This window comes from Amphiura filiformis, chromosome 8, assembly GCF_039555335.1.
Source record: "Amphiura filiformis chromosome 8, Afil_fr2py, whole genome shotgun sequence".
Lineage (NCBI taxonomy): Eukaryota > Metazoa > Echinodermata > Ophiuroidea > Amphilepidida > Amphiuridae > Amphiura > Amphiura filiformis.
This window is the reverse complement of record NC_092635.1, coordinates 13,380,640-13,402,694: the sequence shown is the minus strand read 5'-3', so window position 1 is coordinate 13,402,694 and position 22,055 is coordinate 13,380,640. Positions and strand designations below refer to the sequence as shown.

Below are 22,055 nucleotides of genomic sequence, written 5' to 3'. Positions count from 1 at the left end.
AGTACCCCAAACAAACAAAAATGAGGTTAAACTTTGCATCAAAGGACCCCAATTTGTTAACATCTGTCCGCGAAAGATTTTTAAATCTTTCACAAAAAGTGTTAAAACATTTCCCCCGAAAAGACTCCTATTTTGGCACAATTTCCCCCGCAAGACCCCCATCATAGTGCTGAAAGTTGTGACCGCACTTAAATTGGTGTGCCCCTATCTCGAGATAGGCCTTAACCTGGGGGCCTTAATTACAGGGTTACATTTTACCTGATTTTACAATCTGATTAATTTTCTTACGGGGTGAATATATTGAGAAATACCTGCAGCGAAAGACCGTCATGCGATTAGTGAACAAATGACGACCTCGGGTTAAACCAAAATCATACATATAAATCGTATAAAAAACACTTCACGTTTCAGTGATTTATATATCACGACTAGTAGTTCGTGGGCACTAATAACGCGTAGGCCTAGCAAACCATTTGAAGCATGAATCCTACCATACAGGCAGCTGCATTATCATGCAAAGATATATATTCTTTCTGTCCTTGGTAAATCGGATTATTTTATGCGTTTTTGAAAGGCCTCTGCCTAAATACCGATGATCATGATGATATCTATACTGAACTGAAGTTGTCCGGCCATGGTGATCAATGCTTGGAACATACTGTTGTTGGAAAGTTACCTGCTGTACTAACTTCGCTAAGCTAAAGCATATGCTAACGTGCAGACGTCACAAAGTTTATTTTCATCTTCACTTCAGCAAAGTGCCGAACACGATCAATACTAAAAAGTATGTCTGATCGAATTATACTGTGATGAGGCCTATGTGAAAATGAATACCAAATTCAATAATTGGATCGATCACCATGATTACACCACATTAATATTTCACACGACAGAGGTAATAATATCTTCATGAAGAGCCGTGTTTGTCAACAAGTACTAAAAGTTAACAATTAACAGCATATACGCTGAATCAGTCGTATATCAGTTTTGTGGAAGCTTGTGGATAAATGCTGAAAAGTTGGTTCTGTTGTTCACAATCAGACAATACGATATATCGGTAAATGCAATGGATAGTTTATGAACAATGTGTAAACGCAGGCTACAGATTCACTTGATGCGAAACTTGTGAAAATCTTCATCATCACCATCATGAATCGGTTGAGCTGTGTGTTAGTTCGTCTTTTCTTGCCCAGGGTACCGTTGCTTATTGTTTTAGCTTTCACATATACATCATGGGCATTTCCGTGGCCGTCATCGATGAAAAACATTCACAATATCCAAGGTAAGAAGATACATTTTGTTGAATTTTAAATTAAAAACAGGGAAAATATGACACAACATCCAATGGGGGAGTAACATAAGACATATAAACAAAGTTAAAAACGTTTCGACAAAATTTTTTTTTTTCTGTTAAAAAATGCTCCACAATGCAGCTTTTCTATCTCAAGGGATAAAATCAGAGCTGGCTCTCAGTATAGTGAGACCAGTCTCTTATTTTATCCCAAAATCAATGAAGATCAAAAAGCTGCATTGACTGGAGGCATTTTTATAACGTCAATTTTTCAGACTTTGTTTATATGTCTTGCTGTTACTCCCCCATTGGATGTTGTGTCATATTTTCCCTGTTTTTAATTTTATCCATTGCTAGTGTGACACTGTTGTATCCTTTTGGATCCATCCTTTGGTTCCCCGCCGGTCAGTTGGAACAGATTTTCCCTGTTTTTATATGAATTTTAAATGTCATGAAAATCGCCTTTTCGAGTTATATTATTGTCTTATTTGACTTCGAACCTATGACTTCAGACAAGTGTTTATGGATACAATACAAAATATTTTGATCGAAGGACCTATACATAAACTGAGCTCAAAAAGAAACTTATAATTTTTCACAAGGTCATATCTTGAAATCCTGTCCATCAAATTGAACCAAAATTACACACATGTTTACTTCAATACTCTACTCTTAACACATGTCAGTATTAACCAAGCAGTTATCCAACGGACACAACAGCAAAATGCACTGACATGCAACAGCTTCCTGGACCATATTCACAGCCCAGCACTGTTTCATGAAAAAAGTGTATGAAAAGCAGAAAGCAGCACCGTTTTATCATCTGTGCAAGGATCTTTTGTGCATTCTCACAGATGTTTTGTGCTGGGTGCCAAATGTTGGGCTGTGAACGTGGAGGAACGTCCAGGAAGCTGTCCCATGACAGTGCATTTTGCTGTTGTGTCAGTTGGACAACTGCTTGGTTACTGACATGTGTTTTGAGTAGAGTATTAAAGTAATCCTGTGTGTAATTTTGGTTCATTTTGATTGACACTATTTTAAGATATGACCTTGTGATTCTCAAGTTGTAAAAAATAATTTATAAGTTTCTTTTTGAGCTCAGTTTACATGAGCATAATTATACGAAATGATAGAATTGCAAGTTATATTAGATTCGCAAGTTACATTATACTATAAAATAATGCTCTATCATCAAAGGCTTGTTCTTGTCTGTTAAATTAATTTACAATAATTAATAGTCTGTATGAGAAATACTGAATATAAAGTTAAAAAGTAGGCCAACATTTCCGCGAGTGAACAGCTATTTTATCCACAATTATTATAATGTTTATTAAGGGCTGGGGTATGAACGTTTGGACAGTATTTTTGTGGGACGTGAGAGCACATCAGACATGAATTGCATTCTGAATACGAAGAATGTACTGATATAATTTTTTTTTTGAAATTCACGATATAATACAAATTTTATGGAGTGATTAAAAATTGATATTTTGGATATTTTTTAACAGTCCTCGAAGTAAACTTTATAAATCTAATGATATAAATTTAAAGTGTACATATATGTAGCTGGGATGAAAAGCCGACGATCAATTGAAAAATTTGACCTTTCGTATTGACATAATATGGATTTTTCCCAAAAAGACCTAATTTTTTTGTGTTTTTGGGAGAAAATCCATATCTGCAATACGAAATGTCAAAATTTTCAATTAATCGTCGGCTTTTCATCCCAGCTACATACACTTTAAGTAGGCCTACATATCATTAATTTCGAAAGATTACTTCGAGGACTGCTAATTATCAAAAGTTTTAAAAATATTAAATTTTAATAATTTGTCATAAAATTTGTATTATATCGCGAGTTTCAAAAAAAATCAAAATTATTTAATATCAGAAGGGCATTCCTCAGAATTCAATTCAATATGCTCTGTATACACTTAAAAACGAGCCCATTCTCCATGTAACCGCTAGTGCTATAATATCTATGTCATATGCAGAGGTTAGCATTGAAAAACAACGTCAAACAACCGACTATAGGCCTATTGCTATCTACTGAAGAAAGCATTGAACAAAACATGCTCCATCACTATGATGTGCATCCACTATTTTGCTATCTAGGGCCTATATAGTAAATAATAAATTTAGTCATTCTTTAAGGTACACTCACTATATTGCTATCCGCTGAATGAAGATAACAAAGAAAACAAAGCCATTCTCCATTTGATATCTACTGGAGATAACATTGAAAAAAAAACATTTTTCGTGTACATCCACTATCTTCTGAAGACATCATTAAAAAAATATTTCCACGTACATTCAATATATATTGCGATAATGAAAAAAATACGAAATGTCTAAATTTTCAATTAATCGTCGGCTTTTCATCCCAGCTACATACACTTTAAGTACAAATTTAGAAAGAATACTTCGAGGACTGTTAAATATCAAAAGTTTTAAAAAATATTAAATTTTAATAATTTGTCATAAGATTTGTATTATATCGCGAGTTTCAAAAAAATCTAAATTATTTAATATCAGAAGGACATTCATCAGAATTCAATTCAATATGCCTGATGTGCTCTCATGTCCCACACAAAATACAGTCGAAACGTTCATACCAGAGCCCTTAATTAATGGTATTTTGAACCCAGTCTATGGTGAAGATGAACCCAAATCTTGCTTAGTTGTATCTTGTAGTTGATGATTAATTTTGAGACTGAGTCTGACAATACAATTCTATCAAAAATATGACGCGAGTTACATGGAATAGACCGTCAATGTCATTGCAAATAGGCCATTAATATTATTGCAATAGGGTTCATAAATCAAAAATACAGGTGGCAACAACATCAACAGTTTATACACAATTTCAGAATCCACGGCGTTTATACAAATTATATATTCAGTGTATATTTTATTGCTTTAAAAATGCAAAATATAGTTGTAAAAAATTTACAACTAGTGTATATCCGTTCTCGTGTTCAATGCATCTCATATGCTATGCCTAAAGAGAAATAAAACAGAATATGATGTCAGAGCCTATTGCTGCTTTCCCGTAATTTACGAAAAAAATGCTTGATGCAAGATGAAATTTATTTATGAAATTTATTTATATTTTTTCAGGGTCTGTGATACCAACTAAAACTAAAATATGTAAAAAATAGTAAAATACGTAGTTTTTGGTCAAAGATATTGAAGATGTAAGGGGGAGCGTTGCGTTGCCTTAATGACATTTATGGTTCTCGCCTTTGGTGCATGGATCCCGGGTTCAATTGCCGCCAGTGGTAACTTGCTAAGGTATTGACTTGGAAATAAAGTACAGGTGAATTTAATTGGCATTGGTCTGATTACATTCAAACTTCAGCTCTCATGGTTCATTTAGAATGGGAAAGTTAACCATATGAAAGTACTCCGCTCGTCCTTCGGAGGGGACGGTAAGCTGTCGGTCCGTCTGTTATAGAGCCATAACTACATAATATATAAGGACCGTCGCAGACTGTTAATAGTGGATGTCAGTCATGTTAAACTTATAACGAATGTTTGATGACGTAAGCTCGATCATATAGGCCTACATTCGACATGTTCAAGACATGACATAGAGTAAAACAAAAATAACTACCTCTTTGGATTTGTTTCTATATTTTCAAAAAGCATTTCTTCGATGCATTTTGACACTATGCATCATCTACAGACTCAGAGCATATTCATACCCAGTGGTTCTAATCCCACAGGTGGTGTGATGCATTTATAATCAATTACAGGAAGATGGTCAAGCAGAATTTTATATCATGCTTCAATTGGGCACATGCATTAAATCGGGCACCCGGTATCAGGAAAACTTGCATTATAATCGAGCAACCAATCATCAGCAAGTACACTTGGATTAATCGAGCACCCGATATCAGGAAAACGTGCATTATATTTGATAAATTGCAACTTTTGAATTAGTGAACTCTTTCATTTTATGTGTGCTGTTTCAAACACGAAGTCACCTATAACTTAAGTAGGTTATATGAAATCGATGTCGTTGCTATTAAGTCTGCTGATAATGCCAGCCAAACAATCTTTTCAATTGAAGAAATACTTTTTGAAATATAGAAACAAATCCAAATGGGTATATTATTTTTGTTTTACTCGTAATAATTGTCAACACACATGCACTTTTTAAAAGATAATAATGAATATATTGAATAACGAATAGGCCTATACTCGTTCAACAAATATTCTACGTCGAATATTCGGGGTGCACATCATAAACTTTTGGTGAGTATGCTCCCCCGGAAATTTGAGGTAGTGGGTCTTTTGGAGTTGTGAACAGGTTTTTTTAGCTACGAATTAAAAGTCAAAATCAAGGGTCTTTCTTGGCTTTCTGGTTGACAATCGCCTAAAAAAAACCCAGAAATGTGAGGAATGAGCAATTTAGGGGTCTTTTAGAGCTGGAATGATCAAAATCAAGGGTCTTTCGAAGCTCTATTTTGGTCAAATTTAGAGGGTCTTTCGGAGCTGCCAAATTCAAAGAGAGTGATCTTTCCGGGTAGCATTATACCTGACATTTGTGTTAAGTGCGCCCCATAATGTTACCCTTCACCGTCCCAATCCGCCCTGGCGATGTCTGGATTTTCACAATAACAAGTGTGTTGAACTCCAAAAGACCCCTTTTTTCTTGTTCGCAGCTCTACTCCGAAAGACACCTTTTATCTGTACGCCATCAGCTCCCAAAGACCCACCACCTCAAAATTCCGGGGGAGAATACCCACCGAAAAGTTATGATGTGCCCCCCCTTCCTATAGAGTGGCATATAAAATGAATGCTTGCAACAAAAAAAATAATAATAATCGGAAAACTTAAGATTGATTTTTCATTGATTTTGTGTAACCTTTTAATAAAAATCAATTCAGTATCTGGGAGGGATCTGGGGTTTAGATTCTGATATATAATAGAAAATGAAATGTGTAATTTAACAGGGGGGAAATAAATGTGTTTTTGTTTTATTTTAATTTTTTTAAATAATTATATATTGTTTTATTTGTTTGTTTGTTTGTTTTTTGTTGCTCGGTTCTGTTTTTGATTGATTATTTGTGCATTGGTGGGTGATGGTTGTTTGTTTATGGGATGCGAGTTGTGGTGGGGTGGGTTTATTGGCCGGGACACACCTATCATACGTTGCTTATACATTCATATTTACAAAAAGAAGAAAGTCAAACCATTGTGTATGGGCTATTTTCAAAATATTGGAACAACTGTAAATTATGAAATGTGACCAATTATATGAATGATGATAATCAAATCGATACGTATGGCGTATTCCCGGGACACAGCTATCATACGTTATTTATACACTCATATTGAAAAAGGTTCCAATTATATAGGCCTATAGGCCTATAATAAACAGATTTGGTTAGATTTTCAGGGCATTTGGGGTCATCCAGGGTCATCCGGGGGTCATCTGAGGTCAAATTACTGACAACTTTCGTATGGGCATGAAACTTGGTGGGTACAGTCAACATTTAGAGCCAACTTTTTGGAAGGTCATTTCAAGGTAATCGGAATCCGTGGTCACCCAGGGGTCATCTGAGGTCAAGTTACTAAAAACTGTCGTATGGGCATGAAACTTTGTGGGTACAGTCAACATTTAGAGCCAAATGTTTGGAAGGTCATTTCGGGGTCACCATGGATTGCAGGTTCATTTACTTCTGCCAAAAGTAATCGCAAAAGCAGGCATGCAGTTGCGAAAGCAGGTGAGACTCGTGGTTCGAGAACCGCCTTGTTCTAACTTTAATTTTGTGTATCTGTGACAGGGATAGACCACCTTTTCATCTCTCAGGGAGGTTGCACTGTGGTCAAGATGAAGAATTTTTATTGAGATTTACGCTTTGGACCAGAGGATGATTTAAGGAAGCCCCATCATGCACTGCAAACGTGTTATCACCAGAATTTCAACTGCCACTTTACTTTTCAAATCCCATTGAATTCTGTGCAAAAGATGTTGTTTAAGAATTGTGCGTGTGTCATTATTAGTTGGTCGATTTCAGATCTAAAGTGATGTATGTATGAAGGATAATTCACACCTTCTGTAGGTAACATAAAATGTGAAATCGACCAGCATTGTGAATGCGTTTTTATTGTAAATATATCAGTCCAAATTCAAATTTAACCATGGTCGTCAATGCAGTGTGCGAGCAGTCGTGTCATGTTCACTCACACAGCTGTGCTAACCGCAAGTCAACACAGTGGCGTGGTGGGAAGTGCTTAAATCATCCTCTGGCTTTGGACTATGTTGACGTCTGACATTTTTGTGTGGTGGGTCGGGAAAAAAATAAAACAGCGCCGGAATAACACGAAACAAGAAATGTCTTTAAAAAAGACAATGCCTCCAAGATACCAGTGGGCACCTTTTGTTGTTAGTTAAGGAGACACTTATAATGCTAGCTTTAAGGTAACGCTATTGGATATAGATTTTTGTCTGATTGAAATATGTGAGTCCATTCTCTCCTGATTACAAGACTGAAAATTTTATTTTAATCGGATATTCGGTTACCAAAATATATGGCCTGTCAAAATGGCGCGAAACCAAGAAGTTGGCAACAAATTTCTTTTATTTTTGATATGCAATGATGTCAGGTAGGCCTTATTTTCTAATTATAGGCTATATGCAAGAATTGTACAAAGTAGAATGTTCAGATCGGCTACAAAATAAGATATAAAACCCATGAATGCCTTTTTCCATGCAAATTTCCATTTGCATAATTAATTAGGGCCCTAATCAACTTTTCTAATAAGTGGCCCAAATTAATTATGCAAATTGAAATTTGCCAAAACGCAACCGTAATTTTGTAGTAGGTCTACAGTGTGTGTTCTACCCATGTACCATGCCTCAGTATCTGAAATCTTTACTTTGCATAATTCATACATAGGCCTATGTAATTAGAAAATCATCTGGCAACTGGACTTGTCAAAAATATAGAAAATAAAAAGAAAGTTGTTGCCAATTTTTTGTTTTGGGTTCGCACCATTTTGACAGGCCATATCTCAAGAACCGAATGTAATCTACAGGGCATAAGCTTTAACATATTATTTAAATAGAAAGAAAATCTAAATTTGTGCATTAGCCAATAGGGCCACGGTCACCTAAAGCCATCTTGCAATCTTGCAGATAATTCTGATGTATGAAATAAGACCTTCAAACTTTCAGATATGAAGAGTTCCAGATGCAGGCAGCCGTTTCTGTTTTTTAAATGCATATAGGGCCTATGCCTAAGTTGTATCAAGAGTCATTTCTCGTGGATTTTTTGACTGAAAATTACGATTGTAACGTTTCAGATTTTTTTTAATGCTTGTTTATTATATTTTGTATTCAGGACTAAAATAATATTAATATTATTATATTTAGGGGGGTCTTTTTATAGGTCATTACTCTTTTGTATTGAATAAAAAATCAAAAACATTATTGTTTTGTTTTGTTTCCTTCATTTGTGCGTTGTCTTGCATCGAAAGGGCCAATATCAACACCTTGTTTGTAAGAAGTTTTGTGTGGGGAAAGATGATTCTTGCATTTTATTTTTATTTTTATCTTAACAAACAAAAAGCAAATTTCTCAGTCAAAGTCTTGAAACGGTCATGGGTATGCATGCAAAAATATTGCAACAGTACTCAGTAGAACATAAAACACAACCACGCATGGGAATTGGGGAAGCAAATACTTTAAAACGAATTATTCCGAATTATATCAACGCAATAAAATTGCAATACTTTAGTACATGTATTTGAACAGCAATGCCCGGGCAGCAATGAAGCCGGCCATAGGCGCGGCTAGGCGTATCATACCATACATTGCAGTTCAAATGCATCGGATCATGATTGTGGCCTAGTCGAGCCTAGCATGCATGCCAGTCGGTCTGCTGACTCGCCGTGGCACAAAAATACCTCAATTTTGCACAAAACAATCCATGATGTCAAATTATCACATCCAAAGTGTCGCCATGAACGTCAGCTTCAACTTCTCCAGCCAAAGTTTTTGCATTAATAATCAGGTTTCATGTAATCATGAAATTAAACCTTGTTTGAGGTGTATTCCCATTGCCACAGCATAACGGTTTTCCAACTTGTCTTCAACGATAAAGCTGCTGATCACACCGAAGGCATTGAGGTGGTGTGGCTGCTGATGAGCGCTGAGGCTACAACCTATAATTAAAGACCGAATTAAAAAGACTAGTTTGCGTCTGACGTCATGACAAAGGCGCGCCGTGATTGGTTGCTGACCTGCGCAGTATGGCATTTTTGGTCTGGTTTACAGGACGGCATACGCAAGCTAGTCTTTTTTAATTCGGTCTTCAATTATACAACATATGAGTTTGAAAATATTCTAATGCATAATTCATTAACTTGTTAGACCCACGCCATTGGCGCCACGTGCTAGGCGTTTCTAGAATCCCTATAGAATAAGATTAATTTTAATGCTAATTTATTGCACATGCTGAGGAAGCGTGATTACCCTTTTTGAACATTCGGAAATGGCGATAGGCGAATTTATGAATGGCGCAAAGAGGTGGGGGATATATATTGGGCTCTCGATATTGGGCGGAAATTAGAGTACTTGTCAGAATATAAATTTGTACAATCGGCCTACATGCCGCGCAATGTGCGGCATTTTAGGTGTAAATTTCAAAGCATACTACCTCCTGCGGAGGCAGAAAAACGGGCGATTTTACTAATGCGCGCGGGGGTTTGAGACGAATTATTAAAATCAAGATGGCCTTAGCACTCCGACTATACCGTATAATAGATCATCGATTGATATTTGAATCCGTGGAAAGGCTTGAAAATGAGGGAGTTTCGTAAAATTCTTACATTTCAAGAACGGTATGGTCAATTGTCAAAATTCAAAAAGTATGTGATAGCTGATTAGTTCCTCAACCACACCAAGTATTTAGTTATGTTTAGTTGTGGCATTAAAATACCCAAACAATTACGTTTCCGACGATACAGTTCTTTCAGGGACACCCTGTATATCCATATAGAGTCTATTTATTGATTCTTGGAAAAATTATGAAGGCATTATCCTCCGGATTTTCCTTTGCTCCATGGTTAGCAGATCGTGTAATTATGCAAGGTTTTTGCAATGATTTTCAATGTTTGCGAAAAAAATTTCACTTGCATTATGAAACTATTATTTCCGTTTATTGTCAACGTTTCAAGGATTCATTTTAACGATATTTGGGTTGTCGTTATTTTTTCACTATAGATTTTCTTTACGGCGACTGCATATAAAGCGTCAAATATGATATGGGGTGTGAGGGAGCTGAATTCCACAAGGATGGACATTGTCATTGTAGATGTGATCAGAACCAAATGCTGATTTAGCTTCCGTGTTAGTTGCAGACTCAGAGCTGTAGCCAGGGGGGTGCTTTAAAATCGGATTTTAAAGCTTTTTTTGGTCAAAAAAGGTCCAAATTTGGGGAAGAAAGTCCACTTTTCACAAAATCCCCCCTGGAAAATCATTAGATTTAAACTTTACTTCGAAGACTTAAATGTCAAAAATGTTATTTTTTATTAAATTGTCATAAAATTTGTATTATATCGCAAATTTCAAAATTGACAATATTATTTGATATCATAAGGATATTCCTCGTATTCAGAATGCAATTTGGTGTTTCTTGTGTGCTCTCAGCTCCCACAATATTACTGTGCAAACGTTGCTATCCGAGCCCTTAACAGGTGCATGAATTATATTGACAAATGTAATATATTAAATGATAAACAGTTTGGATTTATTCCTGGATTTGTCAAAAGCCTTTGATACTATTAATCATAGCATATTATTTATATATTGGAATAGAGAGTTCCCGTGTTTTGGGTTACCCGCCATCTTGGAGGGAAACCTAAACTCCGTTTACAATTTTCAGAATACCAACACTCGCGCGATAATTAGCAAATGTTATTTTGTAGAATGTAGCACCAATAGGGTCATTGACCAAATCAAAGGAATGAGGAATACGGCGCGGCGGTGCGAATCACGTTATAAACACTATTGTAGTCCGTTCCGCTTGAAAACACGGGAACTCTCTATACTATGGATTTAGAAGCAATGTTCTAAAAATGGTTTGAAGATTATTTATTAAAATGTGGAGTGCCGCAAGGATCAATCCTGGGCCCATTGTTCTGAGCAAAGTTTTAAATTTCAACCCTGTTGTATGAAATTTGACCCCTGTTAACCCCTAGGGACACCTATCGAATTTTTAATATATAGCTTATCGTTTTTTACGCCTTTTTTCTGATCTACAGACGTCGATTAGAAGTTGATTTCCGAGGATGCACTATAATAGCCCCTTCTAACTAAACTAAATAGGATAAACGACAGTTGCATGTTCAAAAACTTTCAACAAAAATCGAGTCACGCACTTTCAAATTTTATGTACCTATTTAGTATACAACAATGTAGCAGCCAGTCACATCACAAAATAATGAGAATGGTGGTCTAACGAGCCGTTTGGTTTTTAAACATGTTAATTATTTGCAATATTCTTAATCCTGTGACCAATCGTGTAAAATAGTCTTTAAACACAACTCTGCAAAGCTGCATAAAACAGGTGCCTACAATTCACTTACAATTATTCTCAAAATAGGTTAAAATGTCTATAAATGTGCATATACGGCAAATTTGTGTAGCGAATACATTCCTTATTCTTTTCTTCTTTCTTTTTTATTTGGTGAGTATGTGTAGTTGTAGCTGTCACTTTTAATAGGTCAGCCTCTTGAGCATGGATATTCTCATTCAAATTTTGTGTATTTTCATATTTTGTATAATGTTTGATTTGAATGAAATAAAATGATGATGTATGTAGAGTATCAGGCCCTAAAGGTCCGGTCCTAGGATTGATTTATAACAATATTTTGCATTTGAATTAATTGAATGCACTCTGTTCCTTCATCAGATCGTTCTGCTGAAAACCAGGCAAATGACGACAATGACGAACATGGTATTATGCCAAACTGTACTCGTGAGAAAGGAGATTTTCCACGCATTTTTGGACAAGACCAGCTTGGAAATGGGGCTATATTATTACACATATTTGGCGTATTGTATATATCTGGATGTATTGGCTACGTTTGCCAAGTTTATTTCGTGCCGTCCCTAGAAATTATATGTAAAGGTAGGTTCAAAGTTTCCATTCGGGCTTTTAAATTTCTGTTACCTGACTGTCACCTTTTCTCTTTAGCACTATCAAATTCAGATCAATGTCCTTGTTGCAAGGCAGGACCAAATTGAAGACCTGAGCGCAAGAAGACCGTAAGTCCACTTGGCCCCTCAACATGTATACACTAAAGTTACGTATAGTTTCTTCGGGTTTTATAATGTTTAATACATGTTCCAAGGTGAAAACATCATGAAAGGTTGTCAAAGATTTGTTTTGGCCCCTGAACATGTATAAAACAAACTATACGAACTGACTATACGCAACTTTAGTGTATGTGATGAAGGGCCAAGTGGATTTACGGTTTTCTTGCGCTCAGGTCTTCAATTTAACCTCTTTAGGACCCTGGGCCAGGATAAAATATGCCCCTGGCCATGCTGGCTATATTCGGATCACGTGTTACACACCATCCCATTCCAGCAACACATTTCTCATATTAAAACAGCGCTAATAGTCACTATTTTTCCCATTTTCATTTTTGTTCACGGAGTGAACTACAATTACACTTGAATCCATATCTCATATGCACAGTTTATCCCTTACATACCTGGGTCTTGAATAGCTATTTTAGCCCACCAACCATGTGGTGAGGCTTGGACATAATTCCTATATCTCATACCCTCATTTGTATGCCTTTATCGAATCCTTCCCCACATGACAAGGACTATATTTAACCCATCTAATCTTGTAATGAGACAGTGACAGCCAGGATTGTTTAGCCTTTTTTCTAAGCATATTTGCTTATTTATATAAGCATAGTTGGCTTCCAGCAAGGGACTTCTGCACACCATCAATAAAGTTCAGTAAAAGACTAAAGAAATCAAAATTCCTCGTATTCAGAATGCAATTTGATGTATCTGATGTTCTTTCAGGTCCCACAAAAAATACTGTGCAAACGTTGCTATCCGATTCTTTAAAGTGAGTTTCAGGCAGATCACTCCAGGCCGCAGATCACATAGCCTATGACAGTATGTGGCGTTTTTAGTGTTAGCTGTCATTATGTGCAAAGTCGATCAACTATACGTTTGTTTTATTTAATATAGTTTGATTTTGGATATATAACATTTTATAAAATAATGTTTGTAATAGATCATTAATTTCTTCATAACATAATTATTTTGTATCACGCCAGAATGGAGACTACCGCAAGACATTGCTGGGGCGACAATAATGGCGGCAGGAACGTCTCTACCAGAGTTATTCGCCTCTGTCATGGGTAAGACCAACTTCCTTAGCAAATGGTATCACAAAGACATAGCAAAGTCAGAACTGGCAATATATCATGGCTATACACAAATTTCTACAATTTTGAATTTTAGCATAATACTATAGGATATATTATAGGTTTTGTGAAAACGTGTTATATTTCAAAATTAATACAAAAAAAGGAGTCCTCTTTCTCAGTCCACTCATGGTTCTCAAGAAGTATAATATTTGGACATAGGCATTGGTTCTAAATTTCTAAGCCCTCGATAAAATAGCTGTCAAACGAACAACATTATAATTGTTGATATTCCACAAATGCATTAAAGATACGGTAATGGGATAAATTTAGGCCAAGAAAAAATTGTCTGTTTGTCCTAGCTTGTACTCTATATGCATATGGCAGACAGGGTCAAAATGCTGCCTTATCTCTTCCTGAAATGCGAATACTGCATAATGACGAATCGTATATCCAGACTATACGGCCCTTCTGTATTACATTATACTTCAGAGAGCGACGGTACCGCTTTTTACGGTGCAACCAGAGATGCAAAACCAAGTTTGCCATAATTGCTCTTCGCAATTGGCATTATGCAAATATCACAACGTTACTGAACCGGGGATTTAAAAACGTTTTGTGCATTTTCTAGGATATATCTATTTCTCTTTCGTGCAGGTACATTTGTGACAGAAGATGATACCGGTACAGGTGCAATTGTCGGCTCAGCTGCTTTCAACATTTATGCAATATTGGCTTTATGCTCATTCCTTGCTCCAAAGGTACGTGGGTAAATGCTTTTCTTCTTCAATGTGCCTGACACTTAAAATAGAGATGGACCTCGGAATACTTGTAAAATAACCACTCCTCTTATAACTTATAATAGTTACAGCATCAACTACACTGAGAAGATCTTAGAGTGGGGTTGTATGGTAACATATGCTCAAATTTTATATTTTATTGTCAAATCAGGAGTAGAGTAGGTTAGATGTGAATATTGGTAGTTTATGAAAATTAATAGTGTTTTTATAGGATTTATAGGATTTAGTGATTTCATATTGCTTAGAAAAGACGTTCTGAAAGGATTCAAAAGTATCCATCAGGAAGAAAAAAAGTTCTGAAAGTTCAAAAACCTTTTAGAGAACCATTACGCAGGCTGTTTAGAGAACCACTTCCACAGAGTGCCCCAATATCTCTAAGAACCATCGAGGCAGTAGCTTAACAGAAAAGTGCCCTTTAGACAAAAAATGAAAGAGAAAATCGGGAAGGCAACGGAAAAGAAAGGGGGCAAGGAGCCCGTTTTCCACCAAAATCCATCCAGATTATGGGCCAAAATAGTGTAAAATACAAAACGATTCCGTACTACACGCGCACATTCTCCCAATAGGGCCCCTTTCACCCAGATCATGGGCCAAAATAATGTAAAATGCAAAATTATTGCGCAGTAGGCCTACTCGCGATCGCGCTCATGGTCACAATATGACCCTTTTTGGAAGCTCAAGATGATGCATCCGGGAATCTTTTTCATTTTTGTCCCAAATTTATTTTGCCCCCCCCCTCCGACCAAGAAAGCTGGTTACGCCACTGCATCAAGGGTTCTTCTGATAGAACAAAATCCAGAGCCATTTTGGAAACTTTTTTCGAATGTAATTTTTTAATTGTCTTTCATAGGAGGGTGTCAAAATCTCGTGGTTTCCAGTATTACGTGACGGCTTCTATTGGACTGTGTGCATGATAGTATTAATTGCTGTCGTTATAGATGGTAAATTATTATGGTAAGTTATCGAAAAACACATATAAAACACATAATATATTTACTATTAATGGCTGTAATGCAACGGTCATAGATTTTAATGTGGAAATGAAAGGCGTGAAATTATCACCAAGTAATATTGACTGCTCGCTCCAACTATTATTACTATCATTATTATCAATATTATTATTATTGTTTGTGATGATAATGATATCGTTAAGGGATGGGGTATGAACGTTTGGACAGTATTTATTGTGGGACATTAGAGCACATCAGATACTAGTATATCGAATTGCATTCTGAATACGAAGAATGTCCTTCTGATATCAAATAATTTTGATTTTTGAAATTCGCAATGTAATACACATTTTATGGCAAATGATTAAAATTGATATTTTTGATATTTAACAGTACTCGAAGTAAACTTTATAAATCTGATGATTTATACTTAAAGTGTATGTAGGTAGGATGAAAAGCCGACGATCAATTGAAAATTTTGACCTTTCGTATTGAAGATATGGATATTTTTTCCCAAAACACACAAAAATAATAGGTCTTTTTGGGAAAAAAATCCATAATTTCAATATGAAAGGTCAAAATTTTCAATTGATCGTCGACTTTTCCTCCCAGCTACATACACTTTAAGAATATATCATTAGATTTATAAAATTTACTTCGAGGACTGTTTTATATCAAAAATGTGAAAAATATCAAATTTTAATAATTTGTCATAAAATTTGTATTATATCGTGAATTTCAAAAAATGAAAATTATTTGATATCGGAAAGACATTCTTCGTATTCAGAATGCAATTCGATATGTCTGATGTGCTCTCATGTCCCACAAAAAATACTGTCGAAACGCTCAAAACGCTCATTCCAGATCCCTTAAGGGCTCCGTTCAATATGTATCCACTGACAAGAAAGATGGAACAGTTTACCAACCCAAAGTGTTACAATTAAACATGACAACAAATAAACTCAAATCCCGACCGGCACACAACCCAACTTGAAAAAAAAAGCAAGGGAATGTGCCGGCATGGGAATCGAACCCACGACCTTCCGATCTCTAGACGTACGCCTTATCCATTAGGCTACCAGCTACCACCTCCCACTGATAAACGATGGTATTCACTGTGTGTAAGCTATATACCTGGGCATTTTACTAATGATGAATGGGGCCTGTCTACCATTTACAGAAAGCAGAAAAGGTTCATTGCATTTAAGAGTTCAGGGCGTATTACACTAAATCACTGCGCGAAAGGTGCAATGGTGATGAGTTCCGGTTAAACGTATATGGCTACATGAGACAATGTGGTGTCCTTAGGGACCATGTTCTTCGTGAGGTTGGCATGTTCTGATTTAAATGAAAGATACTAACCTATTAATGACTAAAATAGATATGAAATTATACAAATCGATTTCACAAGAAAAGTAGGCCCTGTCCGAATTACTGCTAACGGAACAAGTTTTAATGCTAGTTTTGGTGTTGAAATAGCGGCGTCGCTTTTCAACATTTTTAATAAAAAACTGATTCTATAAAGTTCCCCAAAATTGAAGCTTAAATAAAATTTCAGTCCTTAATTAATACAGGGATGACGTAAAAAGTGAAAAATATTGTCACGCCTGGTAGAAATCGCCGTTTGAAAAAGTTGATTTTACGTGCTTTTCAATGGAGAAGTTATTTGGTGGTTTACGCCCTTGAAAGCATGTTAAAAAATGGTGGAATGAGCTATAAAATTCGGAATTTAAAGTTATTAAAGAAAGTTTTCCCCTCAAACTGATTTATTTTGATATGAGAATATTCTATTTTATAATCCCGAAGCTTTCAAACAAGATTTTAGAGTATAAATTTCTGGAAAATTCGTTGGAAACAGGGTTTGGTACCAAAGCTGGCAATGGCGGCCATGTTTGTTCAGATATACCATTTTGAGCTTAGAATCGAATAACCATTCAACTTTTAAAATTTTTGTTTAAGAAAATGGTACAATAATTGAAAAACGTATAACATGAAATGCGTTTATAAGATACTCTCGGAAACATTTATCCCATCAAAGGTATCCAAGTACCTCCAACTGCCTTATCAATAGCGTTTTAAGGTGACGTTTCTATTTTCCTCTCAATTTTAACGAAATTTGGTCGGTATATGGCGTTATTAGTTACAATGCGGCCGTTTTCAATTCTCTAGAGGGAAATTGATTAACCAAGTTTGTGACGAGTTTCTTTGATTGAAGATATTGTAATATTATCAGACATTGGGAGAAAATATGCGCGCAAGCAAGGGGTGGGGTGGCGTGTCTTTATACCCCTACCCCTAACGTTTTCGACCTGGGCATATACTCGTGCAATGAAATGATGCTTGTCATGGGGGGGCTTCAGAAACATTTGTGCATTTTGCTTATGTAGGCCTAATGTGCAACTGAAGTTATTTGACTCACTGTTGTTAAAGTTTTAACTATTATGATGTCATAATTGTATTTAAAGATGATAAAACCTGCTATAAACTCTGTTTATATCCATAATGGTCAAAAGTACCCAAAATGGCGGTTTTTTTTAATGTATCAAAAATTGTTTAGAGAACCCTTATAGCAGATTGGTGTAATGTACGAATTAAAGAAATGACACTTTTTCTTAGAATAGTTTATTGTTTCCAAAAATAGAGAAAAGTTAAAAAAATTCAAACCTCTTGTGCGGTTCAAGGGCGTATTACACTAAATCACTGCGCGAAAGGTGCAATGGTGATGAGTTCCGGTTAAACGTATATGGCTACATGAGACAATGTGGTGTCCTTAGGGACCATGTTCTTCGTGAGGTTGGCATGTTCTGATTTAAATGAAAGATACTAACCTATTAATGACTAAAATAGATATGAAATTATACAAATCGATTTCACAAGAAAAGTAGGCCCTGTCCGAATTACTGCTAACGGAACAAGTTTTAATGCTAGTTTTGGTGTTGAAATAGCGGCGTCGCTTTTCAACATTTTTTAATAAAAAACTGATTCTATAAAGTTCCCCAAAATTGAAGCTTAAATAAAATTTCAGTCCTTAATTAATACAGGGATGACGTAAAAAGTGAAAAATATTGTCACGCCTGGTAGAAATCGCCGTTTGAAAAAGTTGATTTTTACGTGCTTTTCAATGGAGAAGTTATTTGGTGGTTTACGCCCTTGAAAGCATGTTAAAAAATGGTGGAATGAGCTATAAAATTCGGAATTTAAAGTTATTAAAGAAAGTTTTCCCCTCAAACTGATTTATTTTGATATGAGAATATTCTATTTTATAATCCCGAAGCTTTCAAACAAGATTTTAGAGTATAAATTTCTGGAAAATTCGTTGGAAACAGGGTTTGGTACCAAAGCTGGCAATGGCGGCCATGTTTGTTCAGATATACCATTTTGAGCTTAGAATCGAATAACCATTCAACTTTTAAAATTTTTGTTTAAGAAAATGGTACAATAATTGAAAAACGTATAACATGAAATGCGTTTATAAGATACTCTCGGAAACATTTATCCCATCAAAGGTATCCAAGTACCTCCAACTGCCTTATCAATAGCGTTTTAAGGTGACGTTTCTATTTTCCTCTCAATTTTAACGAAATTTGGTCGGTATATGGCGTTATTAGTTACAATGCGGCCGTTTTCAATTCTCTAGAGGGAAATTGATTAACCAAGTTTGTGACGAGTTTCTTTGATTGAAGATATTGTAATATTATCAGACATTGGGAGAAAATATGCGCGCAAGGGGCGGGGGGTGGCGTGTCTTTATACCCCTACCCTAACGTTTTCGACCTGGGCATATACTCGTGCAATGAAATGATGCTTGTCATGGGGGGGGCTTCAGAAACATTTGTGCATTTTGCTTATGTAGGCCTAATGTGCAACTGAAGTTATTTGACTCACTGTTGTTAAAGTTTTAACTATTATGATGTCATAATTGTATTTAAAGATGATAAAACCTGCTATAAACTCTGTTTATATCCATAATGGTCAAAAGTACCCAAAATGGCGGTTTTTTTTAATGTATCAAAAATTGTTTAGAGAACCCTTATAGCAGATTGGTGTAATGTACGAATTAAAGAAATGACACTTTTTCTTAGAATAGTTTATTGTTTCCAAAAATAGAGAAAAGTTAAAAAAAAATTCAAACCTCTTGTGCGGTTCAAGGGCGTATTACACTAAATCACTGCGCGAAAGGTGCAATGGTGATGAGGTCCGGTTAAACGTATATGGCTACATGAGACAATGTGGTGTCCTTAGGGACCATGTTCTTCGTGAGGTTGGCATGTTCTGATTTAAATGAAAGATACTAACCTATTAATGACTAAAATAGATATGAAATTATACAAATCGATTTCACAAGAAAAGTAGGCCCTGTCCGAATTACTGCTAACGGAACAAGTTTTAATGCTAGTTTTGGTGTTGAAATAGCGGCGTCGCTTTTCAACATTTTTTAATAAAAAACTGATTCTATAAAGTTCCCCAAAATTGAAGCTTAAATAAAATTTCAGTCCTTAATTAATACAGGGATGACGTAAAAAAGTGAAAAATATTGTCACGCCTGGTAGAAATCGCCGTTTGAAAAAGTTGATTTTTACGTGCTTTTCAATGGAGAAGTTATTTGGTGGTTTACGCCCTTGAAAGCATGTTAAAAAATGGTGGAATGAGCTATAAAATTCGGAATTTAAAGTTATTAAAGAAAGTTTTCCCCTCAAACTGATTTATTTTGATATGAGAATATTCTATTTTATAATCCCGAAGCTTTCAAACAAGATTTTAGAGTATAAATTTCTGGAAAATTCGTTGGAAACAGGGTTTGGTACCAAAGCTGGCAATGGCGGCCATGTTTGTTCAGATATACCATTTTGAGCTTAGAATCGAATAACCATTCAACTTTTAAAATTTTTGTTTAAGAAAATGGTACAATAATTGAAAAACGTATAACATGAAATGCGTTTATAAGATACTCTCGGAAACATTTATCCCATCAAAGGTATCCAAGTACCTCCAACTGCCTTATCAATAGCGTTTTAAGGTGACGTTTCTATTTTCCTCTCAATTTTAACGAAATTTGGTCGGTATATGGCGTTATTAGTTACAATGCGGCCGTTTTCAATTCTCTAGAGGGAAATTGATTAACCAAGTTTGTGACGAGTTTCTTTGATTGAAGATATTGTAATATTATCAGACATTGGGAGAAAATATGCGCGCAAGGGGTGGGGTGGCGTGTCTTTATACCCCTACCCCTAACGTTTTCGACCTGGGCATATACTCGTGCAATGAAATGATGCTTGTCATGGGGGGGGCTTCAGAAACATTTGTGCATTTTGCTTATGTAGGCCTAATGTGCAACTGAAGTTATTTGACTCACTGTTGTTAAAGTTTTAACTATTATGATGTCATAATTGTATTTAAAGATGATAAAACCTGCTATAAACTCTGTTTATATCCATAATGGTCAAAAGTACCCAAAATGGCGGTTTTTTTTTAATGTATCAAAAATTGTTTAGAGAACCCTTATAGCAGATTGGTGTAATGTACGAATTAAAGAAATGACACTTTTTCTTAGAATAGTTTATTGTTTCCAAAAATAGAGAAAAGTTAAAAAAATTCAAACCTCTTGTGCGGTTCAAGGGCGTATTACACTAAATCACTGCGCGAAAGGTGCAATGGTGATGAGTTCCGGTTAAACGTATATGGCTACATGAGACAATGTGGTGTCCTTAGGGACCATGTTCTTCGTGAGGTTGGCATGTTCTGATTTAAATGAAAGATACTAACCTATTAATGACTAAAATAGATATGAAATTATACAAATCGATTTCACAAGAAAAGTAGGCCCTGTCCGAATTACTGCTAACGGAACAAGTTTTAATGCTAGTTTTGGTGTTGAAATAGCGGCGTCGCTTTTCAACAAAAAAAAAAAAAAAACTGATTCTATAAAGTTCCCCAAAATTGAAGCTTAAATAAAATTTCAGTCCTTAATTAATACAGGGATGACGTAAAAAGTGAAAAATATTGTCACGCCTGGTAGAAATCGCCGTTTGAAAAAGTTGATTTTACGTGCTTTTCAATGGAGAAGTTATTTGGTGGTTTACGCCCTTGAAAGCATGTTAAAAATGGTGGAATGAGCTATAAAATTCGGAATTTAAAGTTATTAAAGAAAGTTTTCCCCTCAAACTGATTTATTTTGATATGAGAATATTCTATTTTATAATCCCGAAGCTTTCAAACAAGATTTTAGAGTATAAATTTCTGGAAAATTCGTTGGAAACAGGGTTTGGTACCAAAGCTGGCAATGGCGGCCATGTTTGTTCAGATATACCATTTTGAGCTTAGAATCGAATAACCATTCAACTTTTAAAATTTTTGTTTAAGAAAATGGTACAATAATTGAAAAACGTATAACATGAAATGCGTTTATAAGATACTCTCGGAAACATTTATCCCATCAAAGGTATCCAAGTACCTCCAACTGCCTTATCAATAGCGTTTTAAGGTGACGTTTCTATTTTCCTCTCAATTTTAACGAAATTTGGTCGGTATATGGCGTTATTAGTTACAATGCGGCCGTTTTCAATTCTCTAGAGGGAAATTGATTAACCAAGTTTGTGACGAGTT

At 35.6% G+C, this 22,055-nt stretch overlaps 1 protein-coding gene across 2 annotated transcripts in view; it reads left to right on the top strand.

Annotated features, from left to right (window-relative positions):
- The first annotated feature begins 450 nt into the window (after positions 1–450).
- The window catches only part of LOC140158647 (sodium/potassium/calcium exchanger 5-like), a 55,510-nt gene continuing 33,905 nt past the window's right edge, over positions 451–22,055 (top strand). For both annotated transcript variants that reach the window (XM_072181815.1, XM_072181816.1), the window contains exons 1-5: positions 451–1,282; positions 12,220–12,438; positions 13,613–13,696; positions 14,360–14,463; positions 15,353–15,456. In XM_072181815.1, the coding sequence (XP_072037916.1) occupies positions 1,150–1,282; positions 12,220–12,438; positions 13,613–13,696; positions 14,360–14,463; positions 15,353–15,456 (644 nt within the window). In that variant the 5' untranslated portion in view covers positions 451–1,149. The remainder of the gene's footprint in view (positions 1,283–12,219; positions 12,439–13,612; positions 13,697–14,359; positions 14,464–15,352; positions 15,457–22,055) is intronic.